The sequence below is a fragment of the Enhydra lutris genome, unplaced genomic scaffold (assembly GCF_002288905.1).
Source record: "Enhydra lutris kenyoni isolate GAN:26980312 unplaced genomic scaffold, ASM228890v2 scaffoldscaffold2, whole genome shotgun sequence".
Taxonomy (NCBI): domain Eukaryota; kingdom Metazoa; phylum Chordata; class Mammalia; order Carnivora; family Mustelidae; genus Enhydra; species Enhydra lutris.
The window spans coordinates 84,279,989-84,307,627 of record NW_019154086.1 but is presented as its reverse complement, the minus strand read 5'-3'; the positions used below and the strand labels follow the sequence as shown (position 1 = coordinate 84,307,627).

General features: G+C 37.2%; 1 protein-coding gene across 1 annotated transcript in view; it reads left to right on the top strand.

Annotated features, from left to right (window-relative positions):
- The window catches only part of LOC111148368 (roundabout guidance receptor 2), a 583,098-nt gene that overhangs the window by 390,198 nt on the left and 165,261 nt on the right, over positions 1–27,639 (top strand). The window contains exons 3-4 of the mRNA XM_022504872.1: positions 19,486–19,643; positions 22,447–22,567. Of these exons, the coding sequence (XP_022360580.1) occupies positions 19,486–19,643; positions 22,447–22,567 (279 nt within the window). The remainder of the gene's footprint in view (positions 1–19,485; positions 19,644–22,446; positions 22,568–27,639) is intronic.

The window sequence follows — 27,639 nt, the reverse complement described above, 5'->3', positions numbered from 1 at the left end:
TTTTTCAAACATTTATTCTTAATCCATGGTGTATCTAGCTCACCTATAACATTTCACATGTTGTTGAAAGGTTGTCCCTTTAATACGTCTTTGACATTCTTCTAAGTTAATAAGAAGCGATCATGCACCCTTAAAATTGCTAGTTATTATTTTTCATTATAACTAATTTTATCTAATTGTCTATTCTTTTTTTCCTCCCTTTCTGATTACTTATTATTTGTTTATGACCATTCATTTGCCGTGGAAGTTGACATGCTGCTAATTAAGTTTGCTGGGACACCATATGAATCATCATGGTTTGGACAAGTTAGCTTTGCCTTGTAGTGCACTCATTCCTACACCCAGGCTGTACCTGTAATTTAGTCCACATTTCTCAGTTGTGTGGCTTAATACCAGGAGAAGGCAAGGCAAATTGCTTGAGTAGTTTACTGTTGCTGATTAAAGTCGTGTTTTTGTTTTTGTTTTTAATTCTATAGCTTGTAACTTCAAAAGGTAAAGTTATCATGAGATAATAAATAGAAGAATGAAACTATAATGCTGACTCCAAAGCAACCAGTTTAACTGAATTTAAAACTAACAGAATTGCTATCAAAGCTTGTTTTTATTGTTTGATTCACGAGAAGAAACTTTTTCACACTTTTGACAAGATAAAACAGATTCACTAAATAAACTTGAAAAAAAATGAGCAGTTCCAATCATTAATGAAAAATCCTTTTTTAAATTACACTAACTAGGGGAAATGTATAGAAATATTTAAAAAAGTGATACTAGGAGCGCCTGGGTGGCTCAGTCATTAAGCGTCTGCCTTCAGCTCAGGTCATGATCCCAGGGGCCTGGGACCCAGCCGGGCATCAAGCCCTGCTTGGTGGGAAGCCTACTTCTCCCTCTCCCACTCCCTTTTTCGTGTTCCTTTTCTCTCTGTGTCTCTCATTGTCAAATAAATCAATAAAATCTCTAAAAAATAAATAAAAAACGGGATACTTATAAAAAACACCTTATAGAAGCTGACATGGGGTATCAACTAGAAAAAAAAATAATGTTAAAAACTAGTTTTTACTGTACAATGAACTTTTTCATAGTTTGATGTGGCAAGCAAATGAAACGAATCACTGAAAATCTAACAGTAAGAGCAAACGGGAGTTGCTGTCTTGAGGCTTGAAGCATAATTGTTTATGTTTTGTTGGCCTCGCAGGAAACCCCAAGGGTTGGCTCTGCTTCAGAGGAAAGCATCTTAGCTTGGTGGAGAGGAGGTAGGGGACGGTCTCGGAAGTGATGGGCAAACATTCATGTGAAAATATGTTTTAATAAAACCTAAAAGATACAACGTGCTGAGATTTGTGTGCAAGGCTTTCATTCTGTTCCAATTAAATATCGGGTACAGAAGCGAGACCTTCAGTGGCAAAACTAAAATGAAAAGAAAACAAACAGACTTCTTTTCATCCGATGTGCCTAGGCAGCAGTCCAAGCAGAGATCTTAGGCACCATATGTGCTGCCCTCCCTGTGGGGATGAGGTTTTCAAACTTCACTGAAATGACTGGGCTTGTCTGATTCTGCCAGATCCTTTTTGCCTCATTTCGACGGAGCCTGGCTCCTCCCGGAAGCATGTGCTCTCTGAAGGCTCAAGGCGAATTGTCAAAAGGAAGGCTCCATGAGGCCAGTGTCTGCCTGTCAGTCAGGTCCCATCGTCTAACACAACGCAGGGTCGCGATCTAAATCTAAAGGAGGCAGCTTTGGGGAGTCCGCATTTATTCATGCGCTGATTTTCCTGGCTTACATTCCACATCTTCCCTCTTGTCTCAAGAGTGCTGAAGGATTATTTGTTGCTTTCCAGATAACCCTTAGTTCTTGCCCCCCCATGGAGTAGAGATTATACTCTTCCTCCAGCCCTTTTAAAGTCCAGCTCCCCCAGCTTTGCCATGTGTGAGCAATCTGCAGGCACTATTAGCCCTGCTTGAGTAGCTCTTGATAACACTCTCTAGGAAGTCAATTAAAGATGTCAGGGGGTGTACTGGCCAGCTTTTCTGTTACTAACAGGCATTTGGAGAGTGGAAGATGGAACTGTCAGGAACAGGTGATTTGGGGTTCTCTAGGAACTGAGGCCCCCCTGATTTGTTTTGTTTTTTCCTTTCACTGGTTCAACTTTGTGTGTGTGTGTGATCTTGAAATAAATGATCTATTTTAATCTTTAATAAGTGATAGTGACATAATTCTGGAGATCAGGTACCCAATTTGGTAAATAATGAAATCAGGTGTTCAGTAGTTAAAAATGTGAAGAGAGAAATGTCATAAATAGCATAATGTCATCATATAATGTCATAAATAGCATAATAAAAGTCTGTATTAAGAAGCTAATTTTTGTGTTAGAATATCTACATTTAGACTAACCGTAAATGATTGTTTAGTAAGAATTAGGCATAAAAATTGCTTGGCATTATCGTAGAGTCATTTTTTTGCATCTACTTGCTATACATTTTGATCCCTTCTTTTTTTTTTTAAGATTTTATTTATTTATTTGACAGAGAGATCACAAGCAGGCAGAGAGGCAGGCAGAGAGAGAGGAGGAAGCAGGCTCCGCTAGAGAGCAGAGAGCCCGATGCGGGGCTCGATCCCAGGACTCCGAGATCATGACCTGAGCCGAAGGCAGCGGCTCAACCCACTGAGCCACCCAGGCGCCCCTTGATCCCTTCTTTTGCTAAAGTCTTGACCCGCTTGTTCTGTGTGTTTTTACTAAGAAAGACTGCCCAAAAAGTAAATGATTATTTTTTCTTAAATAACATAAAGCAAAATTAAAGTGTCACGACTTTTCATCTAAACGAATTAGTGCAAATATTTAAACTGATTATTTAGGCCCAGTGAATATTAGTTGCTTATGCAACATATTCAATATTACTTATTAAATATTACATTATGAAATTAATGATAATAGAGAAATTTCCATTCTATTGTGTGTTACCTACAATTTTGTTATATACCTATGAACTTAATCAAGAGAATTATCACTGTGGAGAGATATGTACTTTCTAAGGGTGAATTTATAACTTTAAACATCTCTATTTCATTATGCAAAGCCATGATAATGAGTGAATATTTGTCTTTGCCAGATATGTGCTAAATGCCAAAAATTCTTTCACTTAACCCTCATTGCCACCCTGGATGGTGGTCACCATTATTCCCATTTCACAGATAAAGAAGCAGAAGCTTAGAAAGGGGAAATAACTTGTCCTAAATTCCATAGCTAATAAATAATGATCCCAGGATTCTAGCTGAATGATTTCCTTCACCAAAACCTGTGAGCTACCAGGGCCTACAACTCAAAGGGCAAGGAATAGCTAAAGATGCAAAATTCTGGCTGTACTTGTCATTGCAAGGGTTATAACCTCATACTGATTATATCATTTTGAGAAGTGAAGTATCTCTGAGACGCCTGTGTATATTTTGTAATATTTGGTGAAAAATAAATGAGAAAAGAGAAAAGATTGAAGCTGAATAAAGGTTTGCTTTTGAGTAAAGAGGAGATTAACTTACATATTAACAAAAAGAGAAAAAGGAAGAAAGAAAGAAAAGGAAAGGAAAAAGAAAAGGAAAAGAAAAAGGAAGTCCCTAATCCTGAGGGGTTGAGCACACCCTTAGAAAAGCTGCAATAGTTCATTATACAGAAAGATAGCCGTGTTATACTGATCAGCAATTCACTTGCCATTAGCTTCTGTTCTTTGTGTTTTTCTGAAAAAAAAAAAAAAATTGTAGAAAATCAAGTTCATACTAGAGATTTATTCAAAGAAGCAAGTTTCTTCATGAATTTTGAATTAAAAATAGATTTAGCCTAATGTTTGAAATCACCATCTCACAGCACGATACAATAACTGATTATAATGAAGATCTTGGTTATCAAGTTAAATTATTTTTAGTATATTTAATAATTAGGTTTAGGAATTATAAAATATGTCTGTTATGCCCAAGTTTCCACTATAATAATCTTTAAACGTAGGCTCTGGAATAAAAACAGATTTATTTTCAAATCCTGGCTTCTCTTATTAACTGGATGAAGTTGGCATTTTGGAACTCCTGTCTTTTCACTCATAAACTGACCTATCTCCTCAGGTCATCATGAGGTTTCCACTCACCTTCTAGGCAGGACATCTTGGCCATCATTGGGTTTTGATTTATCCCACCCTACCAGAAAACCAAAATACTTTAAAATAAACATACAGAACATGATCTTGAAAAGTTCGTAAATGTGGGGAGATCATTCCACAATAATCTCTTTCAAAACATACTGTATCATTCACCAAAATAAAGAACAAGAAACTCTATACATATATTGAGTAAAATCATTAAATCAACTTAGGAAACTTTCTACCAAAGATGCATGTGTAATGATCAACTATATCCAATTTAGCTGATGACAAGAATTGAAATTCTTCACTCGTCTACTCATTCAAATATTTACTCTGCACTTATTCTGTGCCAAGAATATCATTCCAGACCCTTGGGATACAACAAGAGACAAAATGAATGTAGTCCCTGCTTTCATGGAGTTTGCGTACATTCTACTGAAAGCAGATAAGGAACAAATAAGCAAACTATAATAATTTTACATAGTGATATGTGATATGCAGGGGGAAGAAATAGCAGGGAGATGTGTTATGTGTGATCTTGTTGCTTCTTTAGATTGGGTCGTCATAAAGGGTGAATCCAAAGAATTGACATGTAATCTGAGATGTGATGGACAAAAAGAGGAGATCTAAAAGGAAATTGTAGGGGAAGAAAATTTCACAGTGATTAGTATAGGAATAGGACCTAAAGAAGTTACTTGCCTTGCTAGAAGAGGAGAAGGACCAAACTCCCTGGGGGAGACTGGAGTAAGAGGCAAGGGTAGTGAAAGATGAGAGCCAGACCCCAAGATGCTTTGTAGGCTGGAATAAGGAATTTAGGTTTGGTTTGTTTGTTGGTCTGTTTGGGTTTTTTAAATTTAATTTATTTTATTTTAAGTGTTCCAAAATTCATTGTTTAGGCACCAGACCCAGTGTTCCATGAAATATGTGCCCTCCATAATACCCACCACCAGTCTCACCCAACCCCCCACCCCTCTCCCCTCCAAAACCCTCAGTGTTTGTTTTTTTATAAATATGATGAGTCCTTTGGATAATTTTAGGCAGAGGGATGACAAGATTTGTCTTATAATTTTAATGATATTACTCTGCTATGTGGAGAATTGACTGTAAGAGGGGCAAGACTAAAATAATATTGTTAAGAGATGGATTCACTATTCCTGGTGAGATGATAGTGACTCAGACCAAATGAGAGGAGTGGAGTTAAAGAAAGGTGATTCTGAGGAAGTTTCAAAGTCATTTAGGCCTCACTGATAGACGGGATAGTGTATCAGAAATGGAGGAAAATTAATAACTTCTTGAAAAATTTGTATATGGCAATTCCATATACAAAGACACCGAAGATTGGGAAGAGGAAGATTTGTGTGACAAAGATCAAGAATTCCATTTTGGTCACATTAAATTCGAAATACTCTTAGACACTCAAGTGGTGGGTGATGTCAAGCAAGCAGGTCTGGAGCTCTAGGGGGCTCAAGACTGGAGGCATTCCCTTTAGAGTCATCAGCATGGAGGCAGGACTGGCAGAGGTTAAGTTGGAAGAATGTGTGTCTGAGGAACTCCATATTTGAGTGGCATTTACTATGCTTTAAGAACTGAAAGTTTCTGGGATCCCTGGGTGGCTCAGTCAGTTAAGAGGCTTCCTCAGGTCATGATCCCAGGGTCCTGGGTTTGAGTCCCACATCGAGCTCCTTGCTTGGAGGGAAGTTTACTTCTCTCTCTCCCTCTGTCTGTCACTCTGCCTGCTTGTGCTGTCTTTCTCTGTCAAATAAATAAATAAAGTCTTTAAGAAAAAAATAAAGGAACAGAAAGTTCCTGGCAAAGTACACGCAAAAGTAAATGGCTTATAGGAGGAAAATTAGGAGAGTATTTTAGAAGTCAAGATAGGAAATATACATTAAAATTAGATGTATTTTATACAGTGCTTTAATAGCAATGGTTTTATCATGTCAGGTTTGGAGGAGAATACAAAAAAAAAAAAAAAAAAAGGCAAAAAAACCTGTACAAATTTTCCACATCTTAATCCTCAGCAATAATATCAAGTATTTACTCAGGCTGAGCTACTGTGGGAGAGAAATATGAAATGATTGCATCTGCATTGGAAATATAGCTAATTTCCAATGTAATTTCTCCCCGACTTTCCATTCTTACAAAGTACTGACATATCTAGTGAAGGCGATTAATTGCAGCATTTGATTAAGTCATCCACTATTGTATGGAAATCCTATTCTACCTAAACATTCTAAACATTGAAAAAGAAATAAACTATGTTAACTTATTTTAGTATTATTTCAGATGATTTTCTATCTCTGGTATGGCCACTTTTTCTAAATGACAAAGACCAACCAGAATTCTGCAGTAACAAAGTCACTTTTAGAGAACTAATTTTTAAATTATTGGGCAGCTTAATATTTAAAGACTATTGAAAATATACAGTGAGGCTTTTTATTATGCAAATATATTCAATTCTGAAAACAATTAAATGATTATAAAACATTCTCTTTTTCTTTACCTCATATTACAGTAATGAAGCTGTTACCTCTGAGTGTGCATTTTAATGAGTTTTAACCAACATTTTAATGAGCTGACATTATCATAAACCTAAGGATTAGACAAAATTGAATTTACTGGTATAGAGAAAGTTTCCTCAAGAGTTAATTATATTGTTTAAGATGGAATATAATTCATTTTATGATATATCACCAAATATCATCTTATAAGAAAAATTATATTAAAGACTGAAAAATATCATTATATTTAATCTGTACATACATGTATCCAGTCTCCTCATTTTTAAAATAAAAAGCGAGGGGTGCCTGGGTGGCTCCATTGGTAAAGCCTTTGACTCTTAGTTTTGACTCAGGTTGTGATCTCATGGGTCATGAGATTGAGCCCCAAGTTAGGTTTCTGGCTCAGCAGAGAATGTGCTTGAGGTTCTCTCCCTCTGCCCCTCCCCCCACATGTTCCCTCTCTACCTTGCTCTCTCAAGTAAATAAGTAAATCTTTTAAATAAGATGAAAAGGTAATGATGTTTTTGTATATTCAAATTACATGAAATACAAAAGTCATTGACATATCAAAGATAATAAACCAAAATCTTTATAAAGCCAAACAATTTTTTTTTTAACATATCCAGTAAAGAAAACTGCATGAAGGGGCACCTGGGTGACACAGTAAGTTAAACATCTAACTCTTGGTTTTGGCTCAGATTGTGATCTCTGGGTGCTGAGATGGAGCCCCAAGTTAGGCTCCATGCTCAGTGGGGAATCTCTTTGAGTTTCTCTCTCACTCTCCCTCTGCTTCTCCCGCTTGTGGTCTTTCTGTCTCTAAGACAAATAAATCTTAAAAAAAAAAGAAGAAGAAGAAAGAAGACTCCATGAACAACCTTCAAATGGAGATCAGTTTTTATTTTTAAAGGAAGAATCATTTATAATTTTCTTGATACACATATTTAAAGTGGGTTTATAGATTCACAACTTACAATTTGGGAGAGATGAACTTTTTCTAAGTAAAGATATTTTGGCTTTTATGCAGTCTGTGAAGACAGTGAATATGTGATGGCATCAAGCCTCTCTCAACCAGAGCAAGGTCACCACTACTCACTCCTTCCTCCGTAACTTCCTTGCTTTTCATCCAGTCCTCTATACAGGCAGTAAGAGGCCTAGGTCTGGATCAAAAGGTTGTCATCTTCCACACCTTCATATCTCTTATATGAAGCTCATAGTAGGGCTTCAGTTAACCTTCCATGAAAAGAAGAGACTTCTCAACATTCAAGTCTTCTGAATTTTTATTCTATCTTAGAAAAGAGCTAATTAATCAAATTATATATTTTGATCTCTAAGGTCAGGCCTGTCATCATCTATAGATATTTTGTTGGCATTTATGTTCCAAACTGACATTCTTCTATAAACTTTCATTTGTGTCTCTGAGTGACTCTTGGGAAAAAACCAGGTTTCCGTACCCTCTTTACAACTCTGTTGAATCCAGTTGGGACAGATCATATACTTTGAAAACACACATAGTTGATTTTATTTTTATTCATACATTGTTAAATATAAGTATTAATAAGTAATTACTACATTAACAGGGTTGTAAAATCAAAAAGTATAATGCAGATATAATGAGGTCTTCCCCTCCCATCTTTTACTTCCCAGTTTTATTTTTTCTGCAAAGACCTTTGTTATTATTAGTTTCTTAGGTATTCTTCCAGGGATCACTTTATGTGCATGCAAGCACATTCCAGAATGTTTCTTTTCTTCTTGTAATTAATTAAAGCATATGCTGTATATTCCAAACCCAACTCTGAAATTGTCTCCTCTAAAATGCCTTCTTTGTTGAATGCAATGTTACTCTCCTTTGGGCTTTAATGTATTTTTAATGTACCTCTCAATGTAGTTACTGCATGCTTTTTTTTTTTTTTCTTTCTTTCAGGTTGTAGATTTTGAGTTATATATAAGTCTCTTTAGCTCCCTGAACTCAAGATCTCAACTTGAAGTATCTTGTCCTCCTAAATGTGTTGCATAGCACCTTGCAACAACCAAATATGCAGTACACACTTATCAGATTAAAAAGAACTGAGGGGAGCCTAGTTGGCTTAGTTATTGGAGCATGTGGCTCTTGATCTCAGGATTGTGAGTTCAAGCCCCATGTTGGGTGTAGAAATTACTTAAAAATTAAAAAAAAAAAAAAAGAAGAAGAAGAAGAAGTGACTGATTTGGAAAACTCTTCTGTTAAACAAAATCTCTGAAGCAGCTCAGAGATTGTATAAGACCATCCAGTTAGTATAATAGCAGAACTGAGATTCAAACCCAGGCCTCTGACTAAATCCATTATTTTAACCACAATGCCATATTGCCTCCTTGCCAAATATGGTAGTTTCAGAAGCATAAATTAAATGCCAGTTCCAGGACCTACAAAAGTAAGTGGGCAAATGGTGGAGAAGAAGTAGGGTATTCAGAATAGTTATAAATTTAACAGTTTGGGACAGCATCAAGAAAATGTTTCCAATTTTACCACTTATAGACAGTTTGGGGGAAGAGTGGGGTAAAGCAGTTGATATTTGGTGTATGAAAATGACCAAAATTTGAGATTATAATAATTCGTTAATTGTAATAAACTGGTATCACAAATAGCCTTGATTAAGACAAAATGATGAAGGTTTGATAGACTCTTTGATAACTTTTTTCTTTTTAAAGATTTTATTTATTTATATGACGGAGAGAGACACAGTAGAAGGAAAACAAGTTGCGGGAGTGGGGGAGGGGGAGGCAGTCTTCTCACTGAGAAGGGAGCCCAATGCTCCTGGGACCCTGGGATCATGACCAGAGCTGAAGGCAGACAATTAAAGACTGAGCCACCCAGGTGCCCTCAACTCTTTGATAACCCTTACTTTTCAAGTTTTGGTAACCTCTCAGGTAGAGAAACTAAAACAATCACATGCAAGGAGGTAGTTGTTTCTGGGTAGGGAGTTTGCACCTCTCCAAGCAAGAATTGGCTCTGTTTTTTCTTTGTCTTAATTTGGAAATGAAAATGTACTGAGTGCCTGTCCTCACAATAACAGCGGAACCCAGAGAATAAAAATATAGCCAGAGACTCAGAAAAGAATTTGATTTATTCCCTTATTGCTGAGCATGGCCAAGGTTGGCCTGTGGCTGACCAAGGTTGACTCCAGGGTATGGCAGAGGAAGAGAGGGATTTTTTTATTTTAAATCTCCATAGTTACGATGGCATCTTTCCAGTTTATTATAAGATACGAGGTTTTGATTAAAGTATATGTGAATGTATAAATATTTAAATACTTTTCAGGAAAACACACAATAAATTTTCATCATGCGAACTCAGTATTACTTACACCTGAAAAGATATTCATTATTGGTTCTTTGGCATCAGTTTGTCTTCAGAGAGTATATGGCAATGGGTGGAGTGGGGGTGGGTTGTGGACCCAGCATCAGGGATAAAAGAGATTGTACTTTTCATAGGTAAACAAAAATTGTTTTGCACATTGTCTTCCAGTTGTTGTCAGTGGTGTTCTATGAGTTTCCTGAAATAATTTAAATGTGGTCTTTAGCACATTTACATTCATAAAAAGTGTTGGATATGCTCTTTGCTTCCTCTTGTCCTGCTCAGCTGTCAAAACATGGTGATGCTTTTGAAGATTTATGGTAGATGGGTAATGAGATTACTGAATGTTAACTGCAGCATTCAGAATTCATTTGGTGGCAAAAGAAAAGAAGGTTACTGGGTCTTTGGGATAGAAGAGAGAGATGATAGAGCTTTTTTTAATCAGTCAATTTGAAAATAAATATGCCATATTCTGGATTAGGAAACATTTCAAGCTTAGTGTCTTATAGTAATCAAATAGAACATTTCCAGAAGAATATAGGATGTCACATTACATCCACTTCAGCAAAATTCATGACAGCTTAGAATAATGACCATGTTTTGTGGTGTGGACATATGCAAATCTTAAGATACTGGATGGGAAAGAATGAGGAGTCCACAGGCTTGTGGGACATGATTTTTGAAAAATGTTCCCACTGTTGCATTGAAAATTTGAATAACTAACTCATGCTGTTAGTCTTTGGTCTATGTTCCTGTTATGTAGAAAAAGGAAAATAAACAGTGTGTTTTCAAAGAGGTCATTTTTACGTTTGTGGATTATGGTGGGGCTCACCAGTACCTTCTAAATTGGACCGCTAGCGGTTATAGTTATGAAATGTATCGTCAAAATAGGCAACATGATGAAAAATGAAATAAGCAACATTAAGTTGAAAGTCCATAGATGCATTACAATATATATTCCCCTTATTCAGAGATTTCATTGAGTTTCAGTAGAGGGGAAAAAAAGGTAAAGCAACAGTAGTTTCAGAGTAACTGGCATTCTTGACAAGGAAGGTTGACCTTGACCTTCTTCTCCTTCCAACCCTCATTTCATCAGCAGGGGTGAGATTACTTTGAGACCCTGCCAATAGGTAATAAATAACACATAAATTCCAGGACACCCTTGCACCGGAGGGTGCCCTAATGTGTAATAATCCTTAGACTATTGAGTTTATAACTCATGACATCTGGCAGTTACTTGGCATTGTAATTCATGTTGATCATGCACATCAGAATACACCATGGGAGAGAAATATTGGAGCAATAACCCGTTGATACTAGGACAGGGTAGAATGAAAGGAAGATGCTGTCAAGATTGAGTCCCTCTGTGAACCATGCAGTGTTAGAATGCTGTAAAAGCTAATGCCTTCAGATAAGGACTAACAAGGCAGGAGGAGGGTGGTAATGTATTGGGATCCAGAATAAGACAGCACATTAATATTTACTTGATAGCACTCTATTCCTTTATTCAAACTGACAGATGTAGCTATAAAGCATCTGATGCATCCTGAAATTAGAATTTAAATATGTACTTAAATTTATTTTAAATTTAAATGTGTACTTACGTAAATATGTTGCATTTATTTTTTTGCGTATCTATATATATGATGTTCAGTCCTCTCAAACTTTTATTTTCCTTGTTCTAATAGTAAGCGTTCAATGAGAAGGAAGAGAAAGGGAGGGATGTGGAAGAAAAATGAGAAGTAAGGGGGAAAACACCAGTTGTAACAAGCCTTTCCGATACCTAGGAGCCTAACTGCTTTGGCTAAAGACTTGAGGCTCCTGGGACATGAACCAGATTGAAAAGCTAGAAGCAGACAGATGGCTATTTGTAATCATCCTGTAAATACAAATCCTGTAAAGATGTCATGATTATTTGTTTGTTTGTCTATACTCAAACCCAGATTTAGAGAACATAGGAGGCACTATTATAAGCTTGAAAAATCTGGTATTTCCCCCTTGTTACCATCTTTTCTCTTTTTTAAGTTTTATTTATATAAGTAATCTCTACACCCAGTGTGGGGCTTGAACTCACTACCCTGAGATCAAGAGTCGCACATTCCTCCAACTGAGCCAGCAAAGCCTGTCCCCCTTGTTACTATCCTGAGGAGAAACTACTTAATGCTTTTTTTTCTTAGTGCTAGCCTGTGTAGTTCTGTATTTTGAATTCAGTGAGCTGTTTTTTCCATTACCCAGAGTTGTAGGCATCTCCGCAACCAAGACTGGAATTAGACCTAAGTGGGGCAGGTGCTAGAAAGAAGTTATTTGGGTAGCAAAGCAGAATATTTTGAGGTTGTTGAGAGGAGGTGTTTCTTCTGAATAGAAGAAGGCGTTGCCTTGAACATGTTTAGGCTAATACCTGCTGTTCTAGACACCATCCTCCTCCTCACACACTATATTTGGGCACATCTCTAAGAAACTCTCATTCCTTTGAGCTCTCTGTGATGCTGGGGACACTAATCCCACATGAACAGTTTTGTGGACGATGGCACTTTAAGGAAGAAAAAAGAGGAGTCGATTAAACATTAATTAGCTCCAATCCACAACTTCCTCCTAACCTAATGGATAGAGTATGCAGATCCCTGTCAAATATCAGATGCTGGGCTTTGCCAAAAATAGGACTTCCAAGTGTTGAAGGTATGCCAACTGCCGGCTCCTTAACTCAAACCAAAGGAAATGATTGCCAGAGACAGGCCTTGGAGTCTGCCGTGGTCAGATGTCACCAGTTTGCAGTGCCACATGAGATCCAAGAGTTTATGAATGATCTCAACACTTGGTCCCCAAGGAGAACATATGCATTACAGAGGTTACAGATACAAATTACAGAGAGCACAATGTTTCCATGCAATTTCTAAGAATCCTTCAGCAAGTTCTAAACATTAATGGAAAACATTAAGGAAGACTTGGCACTCGGAGCAGGACTTCAAATTCTATTGCTGGTGAGGGCAGAACAGAGCTTAAAAAAAAAAAAAAAAAGGATTCAAGAATAAAGGCTGGGCTAAGAAACCTGGGGTGGGCTGTTCCTCTTGTGAATTGTGTGTTTGTGTGTTTTATTCCCTGCAGAGTACCAGGCTTCCCAAAATGCTGTGACTTGAAAATGAACAAGTCACAGGGCATCCTTGTTTATTCAGCATGCTCCAGTTCCTATCACTGGTTTATCTGGATCATTTGCTGAGTGCATTTGCTTGCACCGGGAGTCATAGTGGAGATGGAGGGTGAGAGCGGCTCATTTTGGAATTGTCAGCGTGCTGCAGAGGTGCCAAAGTGCCAGAGTGTCAGCTTGCACAGCAGTGGCAGGATGTCTCCCCACTGAGTTCCTTCTCTCTCGTTCCCCTTCTGTGCAGAAGAAACCACTGATGACTTGTCCCCTAAATATCAGATTTTATCATCTATTTAGCGGGTGGCTAGCCTGTCCATTCTGCCTCTGTTTTGTTTGACTGTATCAAACACAATGAAATAGTTTGTTGTAAATGGTGATTCCTCTTTTGATTTATTTGGCCTTCCCATCATTGAAACCAGAAAAATGCAGAATTATTACAGCTTGTCAGTGGGGAGCTTTTGGTTGAAAGGGGAAACTCAATTTAAACTGGTCTAAGTATGAAAAAAAAAAAAAACTTATGTAGATCATGTAACTAGAAAGTCCAGATTTAGCATAGTCTTCAAGATTTATTTGTTCAGGGCGCCTGGGTGGCTCAGTGGGTTAAGCCTCTGCCTTCGGCTCAGGTCATGATCTCAGGGTCCTGGGATCGAGGCCCGCATCGGGCTCTCTGCTCAGCGGGGAGCCTGCTTTCTCCTCTCTCTATGCCTGCCTCTCTGCCTACTTGTGATCTCTCTCTCTGTTAAAAAAAAAAAAAAAAAAAAAAAAAGATTTATTTGTTCATATAGGTCATCAAGAACCTGGATTTTTTTCAAGTGCATAACCTCAGTTTCATCCTGAGGCTGGAGCTCCCCCTGGGGTCACAGCATGGCTATCAACAGCAACCATTTAGTGCAGCAGGAAGAGACAGTGTTCTTCCTCAGAAGTAGAAGACCTGAGCTTCAGGGTGGTTGGCATTACACCTGATCCTTCCCCATGGTGTTAGGTAGTGATGATGCTAGTGATGGTAGGGAGAAGGAAACAATATCTACCAGCTGTAGGAATGGCTATTGCATTTTTTCTAAGTCCATTATAATACTGATAGTATAATTTGATCTACCAGTTTTACTGGTTGGCATAAATCTGTTGTGTCTTTGATTAATTTCTGACCTTCTTGAACTGCCTGGATTTTATTTTAGAGATAGATGAGCTTGTAGGTAGGCAAGTCAAGTATGGTATCCCTTAAATCCAACCAACGTAAACTGTTCTTCATCAATGACATTTAAAATCAAATTAAAACATTGTGGCTTCAAAACAAAACAAAAATGTTGTGGTTTATTTGATATGAGGAAAGGACTACAATACACCTCTTGAAGAGGAGTTGGTCACTTCAGTCAACCAATCAAGAACATATGATGAGGTCTTCTCATGCCCTTCAAATGGGAGCCCATTAGAGGGATACCTAATCCAGTGAGAGCATAGAAGGAAAACTTCTCAGATGACTAAGTCTGAAGCTGACACTGAAGGAACAGTATGTGTCCAAAGGAAGAAATGGGAAAAAGTAAGGAAACAGAAGCAAATCTGGGGGAGATCTCCAAGCAGAAAGATGAAAAAATGCTAATGTACATTGATTATTAGGTGTTCCTCTGTATGTTTTCTACTGAGAGTCCTGAGCCACACAGCTCTGACAGCTTATGGGCACATAGAGAGAAACCCTGCTGACAAAGAAGCCTCGTTATCAGTGTCGCTGAGTTGCTATCGGTTTCAGCTGCTGCTAACAATGTTTTTAATTCTAATTTCCTTTTAGATTACCTTTCTCATGATCGATTTAGTTTGTCTTGGATGGTATTTTTTATCCAATATTGTGTATGACTACTTTCATTGGTAATATTTTTAGTCTCTATTTTTCTAGTAACTACTCTGAAGCATGTGTACCTTATAATTCAGAAATACATCTTTGGCCTCTTAACAGTCTTGTCTCACTATGACTGCTAATATAACTTAATAAACTAACATGGGAATGTCTAAGTAATGATTTGCCTTGCCTTTGTTGACAAAATATAAAATAAAAGTGTAAAAAATATAAACTATTTTATGTAATACATAAAGATATAAAATATATAAAATATCTATTTTTAAAATTCTTGAGGACTCTTGATTTGGGACAGAAGGGAGAGGAGTTGGAGGGGAAAGAAGATGGTATTATGAGTAGACAGGAATTAGAGATGTAAGCTCTAAAGGCACAACTGAATCTAAAACTCTTATGTAGGGCATGATATTAGTTACCTATTGCTGTGTAACAAACTACAAGACTCAGTGACTTAAAATAACAAACATTTATTCTCTGTCTGTGGATCAGGAACCAGATAAGAGTTAAATCAGTCCTCTGCTGTAGGATCTCTCATAAGGCTGTGGTTAAGAAGTTGGTCAGGGCTGTGGTATCATGCAAAGGCTCAACTGGGAAAGTTTCTGCTCTCAAGCTTACGTGGTTGTTGGCAGGATTTGGGTCCTCCAGCGTTGTTGGACTGAAAGCCTCAGTTCCTTGCTTTCTGTTGCTTGGCAACTGCCTTTAGATGGTTGTCAAATGGGCCTCCTGTATCTTACATGATCAGAGGAATCCCAGAGACAAAGAGACAGAGAGAGTGAAAAAGATGAATGTTACAATCATTTATAAACCAATTTTGAAAGTGATATTCCATCACTTTGCAATAATCTCTTCAGTAAATACAAGTCACAAGGTCCAGCCCACCGTACAGGGGAGAATACACATGAGACTAAAAGCCAGGAGGGGGGGATCATTGAGGGAAAAAGAGAAAAAGCTTATCATGTCATTCTTGTGTTCTATTTCTTAACCATTTTATAGGACAGTGCAAGCACATTGTTGTGTCTAATACGTTCCTGGAGAATTGAATTAATTTGTTGCAGATCTTTATGTCATGACTATGAATTATATTTTATGAAACACACAAGTAATTCAGAATTTTCTGATCTTCCAGAATAACTTTCTAAGTCACAGTGCATGTCAGTGCGAAAAGAATGCAGATCTCTTCTAGGTTAGGAGTAGCTGAGTGAATTCTCATCTGTGGTTTTTAGCTCAAATACAGAGAAGAATATCTCAGTTCTAGCCAATGATGTGTTTCCCCCCATGGAGACTTGAACCTTTGTATTCTAAATTTAGCTCCACAAGTAAATGCTAAATCAAAAGTGTATATCTATCATATCTTTTTTTTTTCCTGAAAGCATAACTTACCACTACCCTCTAAACTTTTGTCATTGTAACCAGATTCTTTTCTCAGTTAATTGGGTTTATTTCTTTTCAATCTACTTAAAAGACCTGTTTGGAGCTTTAGTTATTACACATACTGTTTTGTACTCTTGCTTTGGCTTACTTGTCAAGTCCCATCAAAAATGTAGCTCTCTCAGTTCTTTCTACAATAGGGGCTCAAAAGAAAAAAAAAATACAGGCTTAATTTGGATTTGCTTCCCTTTTCTACATTTACAAGACCATTTTACTTCCCTTCACCCAAAATGCATGAATTCTTTACTACAGGGAATACTTTCTTTTCTTTATCACCTGCAATAAAGTATAGGGCAAAATCCAAGGCAGAAATGAAAAATTAGAACAAAAATTGGAGACAAGAGTTATTTATTTATTTATTTATTTATTTAAGATTTTATATATTTAGTTGACAGAGAGAGCTCACAAGTAGGCAGAGAGGCAGGCAGAAAGAGAGGGGGGAAGAAGCTACCCGCTGAGCAGAGAGCCCAAGGCAGTGTTCAATCCCAGGACCCAGAGATCATGACTAGAGCCAAAGACAGAGGCTTAACCCATTGAGCCACCCAGGCGCCCTATTATTTTGTTTTATCTTGCTTATATTAAGGAATGGATCTACAAACCTTGGACACATGTAAGCCAACATCAGAACATACCTATCCCTTTTTTGCAGTTTGAAAAGAGTAAAAATGGCTTTACTTTTCGCTAAGAGTAAGTTTGCGGTCTTCTGTGCTAGGACCTGATGAAAAGGATGTGTTCCCTTGGACTGTTTTCTTTGAGAGAAAGAAGAAACCCATTTTAATACCCCCAAAGACTTAGGGTAAAAGAAATGGTATCACTAAGCAAAAAAATGAATTAACTGAATGCTGTACAAACCCCAAAGAGCATTTTCCCAGTTGAAGAGGGTACAGTACCAATTATACTATTATCTCACCCTACTCTCTGGGTGAATAGTCTGAAAGCCTAAAATTACAGTTGATGTTAGATTTCTTGGCTTCATTTGCAAATTGGAGTCATTTTCTTTTTTGTGAATGCCATAAACACATGTTATATTGTTTAAGAGAGAGCAGTCCTTAGTTTGTTATGATATTTTTCTCCTTTTTGTCCTCCGTGTCAAAGGACCTTTATTATTTTTTTTCTTAATTTGTCTTGTTGCAAATTGATGTAACACTCTGTTTCTGAATGATTTGCAACGGCCTGAAGTACCATTTGAGCAGAGGCTTTTTGGCATGTCATCTGTTAGGAGGCGAGTTCTAGAGAAGGTCCTTCAACTGGCCAGATGTGTCAGATTGAGGGACTGCCAAAACACCATTTGTTGCCAGTTCCGGATATGGTTGGGGTGCTCACCACTCTGTTACCATATTTTTGCATGTCTCAACATTGCATAAATAGGCAGCTGTTCTGTATTTAGAATATAAATGAGTCACCAGCATGCTTTCCCAGGAGGATTTACCTGAAAAGGGAACCACAGGGTTAACCCCTTCCCATCCCCCTGCCTGAATATCACATTTAAATGCACACTTCTCTGAGCCTATTCAGAAGCAAATCCTTATGCATATAAATCACACCTCTCTTGCCAGTGAGACAACAGAACCAAAAAATGTGCAGTTCACCGTGCTAAAATGGAACACATTTCCTTAGCAGCAAAAGCAGTAAATTAATCAGCTTATAAACTGGGAGTGAGCAATTTGTGCTGAATTCTTTCTTACTGTTCCTTCAATAGGAGAAGAGGTTCTCTAATCTTGTAAAGGCCATGACTTCATTAAGATGGAAACCCCTGTTAAAGGATGTGTTGCAAGAGACAAGAGAAGAAGAGCCCTAAAAGTCCTCGGTTGTCTCTCTGGAGCTATTTTCAGGCCAGGGAATTTTTATTTATTTGGAGAATTAGATTAACCTAGAGACTTTGCCCAACAAAGGAGCAGAGTGTGGAAGTAGGTCTCATTATAGGACACTAAAGGCAGTTGGTGTGTGACCCAATCCAGCTTGACCAATTTATGGATAGACATAGATATAAGACACTGTATGTGCCTATGTTTGTCTGTGTGTGTGTGTGTGTGTGTGCGCGCGCATATGTGTGTTTTCCCTTCAATACGCTTAGGAAATAAAGTTGTCAGTGTTGGAATACAAAGGAATGGGAAAGTCAAGGTGGTTAGAAAAAGCAGAGGCAGTTGAAGTATATGGTATAGGTCCCATCTAAACTACTTTTTTGAAGGTTTCCCCTAACATAGTTTATTTGCTAAGGAAATCCAGCTTTCTGCAATCTGATAGGGCCAAGTCATTTCTCCGGGCTTTTCATCTTGCCAGCCAAAGAAAAGCACACACAGATAGATAGGTGACATTTGGAGAGCCAGGCATGCCAGATTTTCGGAGGTTACAATGGAGGTCCAACCTGCTGTTCTCCTAATGAAAGGAGGGGAAATTCAGAGTCGCCAAACTGCTATAAGGGATATCTCTGCTCTGAATGTCACGCTGCCCAGATGTCGCTTGGCAGGTGGAGATGCACAGAGAATGAAAATGTAGCCCTGTGTATGTGGGTGCTAGTGCGTTGCAGGGTGAACAATGAGTCCATCTTCTGAAGTGTAAAGAAAACAGTGTGGATCTTGTCTCTATTCATGTCACGAGAAAGGGCATTCTCAAAAAGTGTTCACCCTATTTCCTCTCCCAGACTGACACGCATACATGCTCACAGACCACGCACGCATGACTTGTTTTGGGGTTTTAAGTATAACTTGACGATTTAGTGTCTTTATAGATATGTATGTACATATGCTTTTTCTTTACAGGAAATCGAGTCTTGCTGCATAAACAATTTTGTATCTTGAGTATTAAATCTCAAAACTGTATCATGAGTCTTTCTTATTTTCCTTAGACTTTTCTTATATTTTAAATCAGATTTTGTAGCAAAGATGCATGATCCTACAGTCAGCCATTTCCCTGTTGAACATTTAGGCTGGCTCTAGAATGTTTTAAGAGGGGCACGGCTATGTTTCTTAGGAAATATTTAATTATGATTAGAACAAAGTAAAACCCGAAGTATGAAGTTACCTTTTGCGAGAGAAAGCTACAGTTACTGATTGTAACTGTTGATGTACTTATCAACAATGATGTACTCATTGAGTTTTTTTTCACTACCATTGTTTTTCTTTAGTGTTACGAGATGACTTCCGGCAAAATCCCACAGATGTTGTAGTAGCAGCTGGAGAGCCTGCCATCTTGGAGTGCCAACCTCCCAGGGGACACCCAGAACCCACCATTTACTGGAAGAAAGACAAAGTTCGAATTGATGACAAGGAAGAAAGAATAAGTGTGAGTTAAATTAAAATTAACGCCTACAGAGATTGACTATCAAGTATTCAAATGGATATATTTTATTGCTAATAAAATTGTAGACCTGCACTGAATGCTAATTACCACTTACACTGCGTTGAAAGGACTGAAAAAGAATAACCGAGAACTGAAACTTTAGGATGAGGCTTCAAAGAGACACAAATTATAGAAATCAAGTGTAGATGATATATTAATAATTGTACCAATCTGAATATGAAAAGATATGAATATGTAAATATATATGAATGTGGAAATGCATGTATATATATCTTTGCAGTACAAAGATGACAAAGCTCTTAACATCTCAAATGCATCTTTTGATCATGTAGTATCATGTAAGTGATAAAGGGTAAATGGTGGCCCTAAGCCATATTAACTAGAACATTTCTTTTGGCACTATTTTCAAAATTATAAGAGAAAGCAATGTGAGGTAATGGGTACTTCAAGCACCTTTTCCAGTTTTCAGATTTAATATTTATAACTAAAATTTTATACTTGAATTCATTTAAAAGTTTAAGAGGTATAAAGTAAAATCCAAATAAACATGGCTTTTTTGGTTCTGCCATTTAGCTCTTGTAGAACAATAGTCTGCTTTCAAGGAAAATTGATGATTACGTTCATCACTTGATTAATATCAAAATGAGACCCTCAGAACATTGTAAAGAGATAGCGAAGGGGAATGGCATATTATTTTATATTTTTAGATGACCCACTCAACCTTTGTTTGTGATGCTTATGGGAACCAGTTCACTGAAATAGTAGATAATGCTTCAACGTTTGGATGCTAGTCTTAATATAATTTTTATATTTAGTGCAATTATTGAGAATAAATGTATTTTACTTAAAATAGTGTCTTCTTTAACTGAACGAATGTTCCATTTTTATAAAAAGTCCGTGTAGACTGGTATCTATAATCTTTAAAAGTATCTTATAAATGAAGTTTTTTTTTAATATTTGCATCATGGTTATATCATAACATAGAACCAGATAGGTGATGTAAGAGATCACAACATATATTCATGTGATTCTGGCTTGAACTCTTGACACCATGAGGATCCACATTGCCAGGGAGAATTTGGTTCTCAGTGGTCTGTGCTTGGATACCAAGCATGAAAATATGCTCCTGGTGATAGAGTAAAATCACTGTTGAAGGGGTTCTAGTTCATGTTTGCATCATTTAATTTTCGCTTTATAAGAAACCACCACAAAATACAGCAACTTATAATAACCATTTTATTTAGACTATGATTCTGTGGATAAGATGACAATTCTTTATTCTGGGCCAGCTTGGCTGATCTCAGCTTGGTTTTCTCATGCTTCTGTGGCCTCGTTAAAAGACGTGCTGGCAGCTGGATGATCTAGGGTAACCTTACATGTCTGGCCATTGACTTATATTCCCCTGGGCATCTTGGTTCTTCTCATGGCCTCTAATTTTCGAGCAGGCCAGATCAGACTGGTTCCCATCATGGTCTCAGGATTCCAGCTATAGCAAGGAAAGACAAGTCTCAATTTGAGAACACTTTTCGTCTACTGAAACATTGCTTTAGTTTCATTGGTCAATTCAAGTCATATTGCCAAACTCAGCTTCAGGGGGAGGAAAAATGGCCTCCATGGCCATTTTTATAATGCAAAATTTATTATACTCCACTGAACATAATTAAGTTGACAGTCTTTCTTCCCATGTAAAAATAATATTGAAGTCCCTTTCTGTGACATTACAAGTATCAGAGCATGAAATATATCCATTGAAAACATACCTACATGGGTTTAGTTTGCCTGTGAGATAAAAGTTAACAGAAGAAACCAGCATGTTCTTCTCTCCTCTTGAAGAATATTCAGTCATTGTGATGTTAAGATTGTCAAATTGCATAAATACAAAGAAAAAAAGTTGGAAAAGAAGCCATGAGATGATACACATACTGAAAATCTAATTTTGCTTCAATATCCTCTTTAAGAAATAGACATTTTAACATATGACATTGGTTTATTTGGTCAATAAATGCTTCTCATTTAGGAAACAATTAGGAAGCACCTATCAGAAGTCAATGATTTATACCAACTCATACTCTCATCATTTAAAAATATATGTATTTATTTTTATCCAACCTGCCCTCCTCTTCAGAAATTATCTCATACATACCATCAAGGTAAGACATAGATAATTAATGCGAACAATTGAAATTTAAGCTCCATGAAGGCAGAGGTTTATTATTATTTGGTTTACCCCTGAATCTCAAGCATTTAGAACACTGCCCAGCCCATAGAGGTAGTCAATAAATGGCTTGTTGAATCCCTTGGTGTCTGTTGGATTTCATTATATTACCAAAAGCGGTTATGTAGTGCTTCTTTCTGATAACAAATATCAATAGCCATTCATTCCACCTACTTCAGAGTAAAGACCAACCATTAGGATTTGGTAGAAGCATTCACAAAAAATAGGACCAGACCCAGACAAAAAAGAAAAAGGAGGCCCAAAAGCATTTTCTAGAAAGGGAATATGAAGGCTTATCTTGAGGGAGAAATAAAGAGAAGAAAAAAATGCACGCAGGTTCCAAAGTAGGGAGACAGTTTTGTGTCTTAGACACTGAGCTATTTCCTTTAGGAAAAAAATATTCTGCTTAAATATTCAAAATTATTTGTTAGTCACCTTCTCTTTGCTATTTATTTTACTTTCCATTTTCTTTCTCTCTTTTCCTTTATTTTTTTTTTCTTTTCTTTTTTTCCCCTCCCTCTTTTCTCTTTTTTCTTTTCTTTATTTCTTTCTTTTTTTTAATTTTAACAGATCCGTGGTGGAAAACTGATGATCTCCAATACCCGGAAAAGCGATGCAGGGATGTATACCTGTGTTGGCACCAATATGGTGGGAGAAAGAGACAGTGATCCAGCAGAGCTGACTGTCTTTGGTAAAACTCTCTTTCAATTCTAAATTGCTATTTATATATACTTTTCCTTTGATGTTTATTATATTCGTTGATACTAAACACCAGGTTATATAGGGACAGGTACTTATGACATACGGTGGGTAATGAAGGACTAGATTTGCCTTGTTTTCTGGTTCTGTCTTTCCTCAGATGAAATCTTTCATCTGAAGAAAAATAGAACTTTTGAAACAATAATTCATTTACTTTATTCATATACATTTATAGGATTTGCCTTTCATCAGAATGCAAAAACTTGATCTTTCTCAAATTCTGTTTGAGATATTATATCTGTCTAAAATTTATTCACTGTGATGTACTTATCAAGTATCTTTTATGTGCAAGACAGAGGGTACTTTTTTTTGGTTTTCTTCTTTTTTATTAGTGCAGTGCAAACATATTTCACTTGCTTTCTACTTTAAAATTTTTCAAATTGAAATATTTACAGTGTAGATTTGATTTAAAAAAACTAGCTAGCTGCATATGCACACACATACATAAATGCATACATGTAATCAAAATTAGAAAAAAACAAACAAACAAATGAACTGTATTGCTGATGCAGGCGGGCTGGGTCCAAGAACCCAGGGGAAGATCCCACAGGACCAGCCAAGAGGGTCCTTGGCTTCACTCAGGATAGAAATCCAACGTGAGCCAGAGAAAGTGAAAATAAAGTTTATTGTATAATTTGAGTGACAGACAGAAGAGCAGACGAAGTATCTGGGAGACTTGGAAAGAAGAATGAGTTCTGCTGTTGCTGATGGCTAGGGGTTAATATTAGAAAAGAGTATGGGGTAGGGGTGCCTGGGTGGCTCAGTGGGTTAAGCCTCTGCCTTCGGCTGAGGTCATGATCCCAGGGTCCTGGGATCGAGCCCCGCAACAGGCTCTCTGCTCAGCAGGGAGCCTGCCCCTCGACCCCCCTCTCTTTGCCTGCCTCTCTTCCTATTTGTGATCTCTGTCAAATGAATAAATAAAATCTTAAAAAGAAAGAAAGAAAGAAGGAAGGAAAGAAAGAAAGAAAGAAAGAAAGAAAGAGAGAGAGAGAGAGTCTGGGGTATGTGTTCCTCCAGGAGTCCAGGGTAGGGTCAATCACGGGCAAGTACTGGGTGAACAATAGGTGTTACTCCATAAATTACGGAGGGTAGGGGTATTGATGCCAGCATCAGCCTTGCTTAGTTTGAAGCTAACGTCTTGGGACATTTTGGGATCAGGTTTTCTTAGGTGTTAACAGGTGTTTGGGATCCAAGACAAAAACTCAGAGAATGATTGACTTTCTTGCTACCCCCTTGAAGTGGGAACAGAGCTTCTTTTGCAACATAAGGAACATGAGTAAATGGGGCCTCCCAGAAAAACAGCAGAGATGGAAACGTTGTAAAATGGAGTCCCTTCAGCTTCCCTAGTTCATGGCAATTATATTCATGTTTCTTTAGATTTAAGAACCCAGGGACTCTATTGGAGTAACACGATTAATGAACTAAAACTCGATTACATGTGGAGGTGCTTCAGTGGCAACTTGTTGAACGTCAGACTCTTGGTATCAGCTCTAGTCTTGATGGAAGGAGTTGAAGCCCCGCTTTGCGCTCCAGACTGGGCGTGGTACCTCCTTCAGAAAAACAAACAAACAACCCCCACCCCCACATATCTTGATTAGATCTGTATCAGAGAAATTGTGGAGAAAGCACTGGGAAGGAGAGAACAGAGGATTACAAAAATAGCAGAGTAAACAAAGAAGGAAAATACTATAGGGCAGCTGTGGAAAACTGAAAGAGAAATGAAGTGACAGAGAATTAGGAAAATCTTAACATTTCCTAACGATACTAGAAGATGAAACATTCCTTTAGAAGTCATTGAAGTCCCATTTAAGTCTATGTATAAATACACACAAACACACATATATACATATACACACACATACATATGTGTATCTATCTCTATCTTAAAAGATTTAACTATTGTTGATATGTGATTTTTTAAAAAAGACTTATTTATTTATTTACTTACTTACTTACTTTTGAGACAGAGAGCATGAGAATGTGAGCAGGGAGATGGGCAGAGGAAGAGAGAATCTCCAACAGACCAGCAGACTCCCTGCTGAGTGTGGAGCCCAACACGGGGCTCAATCTCATGGCCCTGAGATCATGAACTGAGCAGAAACCAAGAGTCAGATGCCCAACCAACTGAGCCACCCAGGCGCCCCATACTTTGTGATTTTTTTTTTTTTTAACACAACAAATAAGTGTGATTTTTAAATAATTTTTTTGTGCCGGCAAAATAATCTTCTGGTTCTATGAATTATGGTAAGATTTTATTGCTGGTCCTGACTCCAGAGCATGTTTGAAGGTAGCTTCAGAACCCTGCACGCTTTCTGAAAGAAATTTCTTTTGTAGTTTGAGATGTGCCATCCCGTGGTGTAACGGGAGTGCCACGACGCCAAAGAGTCATATTATGATTTCCATCACATTTAGAGTGTTAAGATGTGCTTTGTGAATATGGACTCGAGTGCAATCCTCTCTTTCCAATCACTCTAAGTACCGGGTAATCTCTGGTAATATTCCTTATGGATACTAAGCAGCTTGAAGTCCCAAATGACAGAACCCAGAGAAATCCCATAGTTCATTAAAGGAATTGAGTAGTAAAAATAAAATTCTTCAAAGTATGCACGTAAATTTCTGTCCTGCAGAGCTCAGACAAGTATCAGTTTGCCCTTAAATTTCATGCAGTCAGCCTTAAGAGTCTCAAAATGTGTTTCGCTCCATAATGAATAAAATACAGTTTTGCCTGGTAAGATATGAAATTAGTGGTCTCTGAACATTAGCATTGAAAACCCACAAGTGCAGCTGTTCTATTTAAAGAAACACTCATTACTATTTTTCTGTAACTGCCCACAAGCTTTGGAACAGAAAAATGTTGCATTATAACAGTACATACTGCCTTCAGAAGGAAATTGAAAGAGTTTAATGTCATTACCCAAGCAATCAGCCTTACCAGAACGTGACTGGGTTATGAAATATTCACCCTATGTTCCCTAATGATGGGACAAGAACTACAGGAGATTCTTAAATATGGTGGGACTTACAGTGGAACTTCTAAATTATTTTGAAAATAACTCTAAACCAAAAAGATTGAATTTGTCTAGTGGCTGTACCTCTGGAAGAATTGATTTAAGAAGCTGAGAACATTTATCTGATGGTGTAAACTAGTCAGAACTAACCCAAGGGGTTCTAAGTACAATATTAAGTTGGAGGGAAAAAACTCAAAAATTTCCATTACTGATAAGAAAACAACATATCTAGAAATAAAAGATAAAAATAGTAGTGATTATCCAATTCAAGGACTGACCAGGATTGCATGAGAAAGGTCCCTTCTGTACTTTGCTCGATTCTGAGAGAAAAGAACTAGTGTGCTATGAATAGTGGAGACTTCCTTGTGTCATTTTGGTCCTTTTCTGCCCAGTACATGTTTTCTAATAAACTTATTTACATTTCATCATTGTTAGATATTATTATTTCCGACCTAGGGTTTATCAACCTATAACTGGTTATACTTTACCCCTCCCCCACTCTCAATTTTATTCTCAAATAGCAGTAATTCTCCTTTAAAAAATTTGGCTACTGTAACCCCTCTGTAGCTACAGAAAATTCTTACAGAAAATTAAAATATGTTATACAGAAAAAGTAACCGATAGTATTAATTGTTCAAAAAATATAATTCACTTATAAATGACAAGAAAAACAGCAAAAGGAGCTACAGTAGATCTTGGTTAATACAAAAGCCTTTGGCAAATATTTGGATTTTTCATTTTCAAATTGTTACTCTGCCATTTGCCATGCATCATTTTTTTCTATTCTTTAATATTTGTTGGCCATACTTAACAGCTTAGTTAAGGGGGCAGTACCAAATCTAAAATTAAGAATTAGGCATCACAGTGTTAATGGACACTAAAATCTGAGAGACACTCCAGATGCCTTCATAAAGAATACTCCCTAACACTTTACATATGTTAATTAATTTCTAAATGTCCTGCAGTCAGAGAAACTAGATGCATAATTAAATTTCTAATTATAGGTAAGTTTGGGCTATCTGTTATCCAAAATTTAAGTGTCAGTTAAAAAATAACATTTTTTTAAATGATTTTTATTTATTTATTTTTTAAATATTTTATTTATTTACTTGGGAAGGAGAGGGAGCATGAGGAAGGTGGAGAAGCAGAGGGACAAGCAGACTCCCCACTGAGTGCCAGTCATGAAATCATGACCTGAGCCAAAGTCAGACACTTAACCCACTGAGCCACCCAGGTGCCCTTGAAAAGATGTTTTATTTTTTATTTATTTTTATTTTTTAAAGATTTCTATTTATTTATTTGAGAGAGAAAGAGAGAGAGAGTGTGCACAGAGGAGAGTGAGAGGCAGAAGCTGGCTTTCTGGTGAGTGGAGAGCCTGATGCAGGACTTGATCCCAGAACCCTGAGATCATGACCTGAGCCTCAGGCAGATGCTTAACTGACTGAGCCACCCAGGTGCCTGGTCCCCTAAATGATTTTTAAATGCTTATCAAAGTAATCCATGAAAAAAAGATTTCATATGTTACACTTCTAATAGACATTAGAAGTGTTACTAAACTGAAAATGAAATGCAGAAATGTCTAGCCCTACCCCTCCTTCCAATACACACACACACGCATGCACATATTCCTATTCCTCATCTTTGAGCATTTCTACAAGCCTGTGTTGTCTTTTTCTTCTGAGATTTATTTCCATGTTACTAAATATGTCCTTATTCTGTAGTCTTATGCATTATTTTGACTTCCTATTTGTAAGATGATGGTTTGGCTCACTTATATCCCCTTCCCCACCTTCTCACCTCCACTTTCCCTTCTATCTGTCCTTCCATATATTGACTTTAGAAACATTGGTTGTATTAAGATTCAGAATTTGAGTTATGATAACCATGTAAATATGGACTGAACTTAGTGTTTGCTATTATGATGGCATTTCTTTTCTGGCATTTATTTGTTCTTGAGTTAGTAATAAACCTATTTTTTTCCTTTTATGGGTGTTCG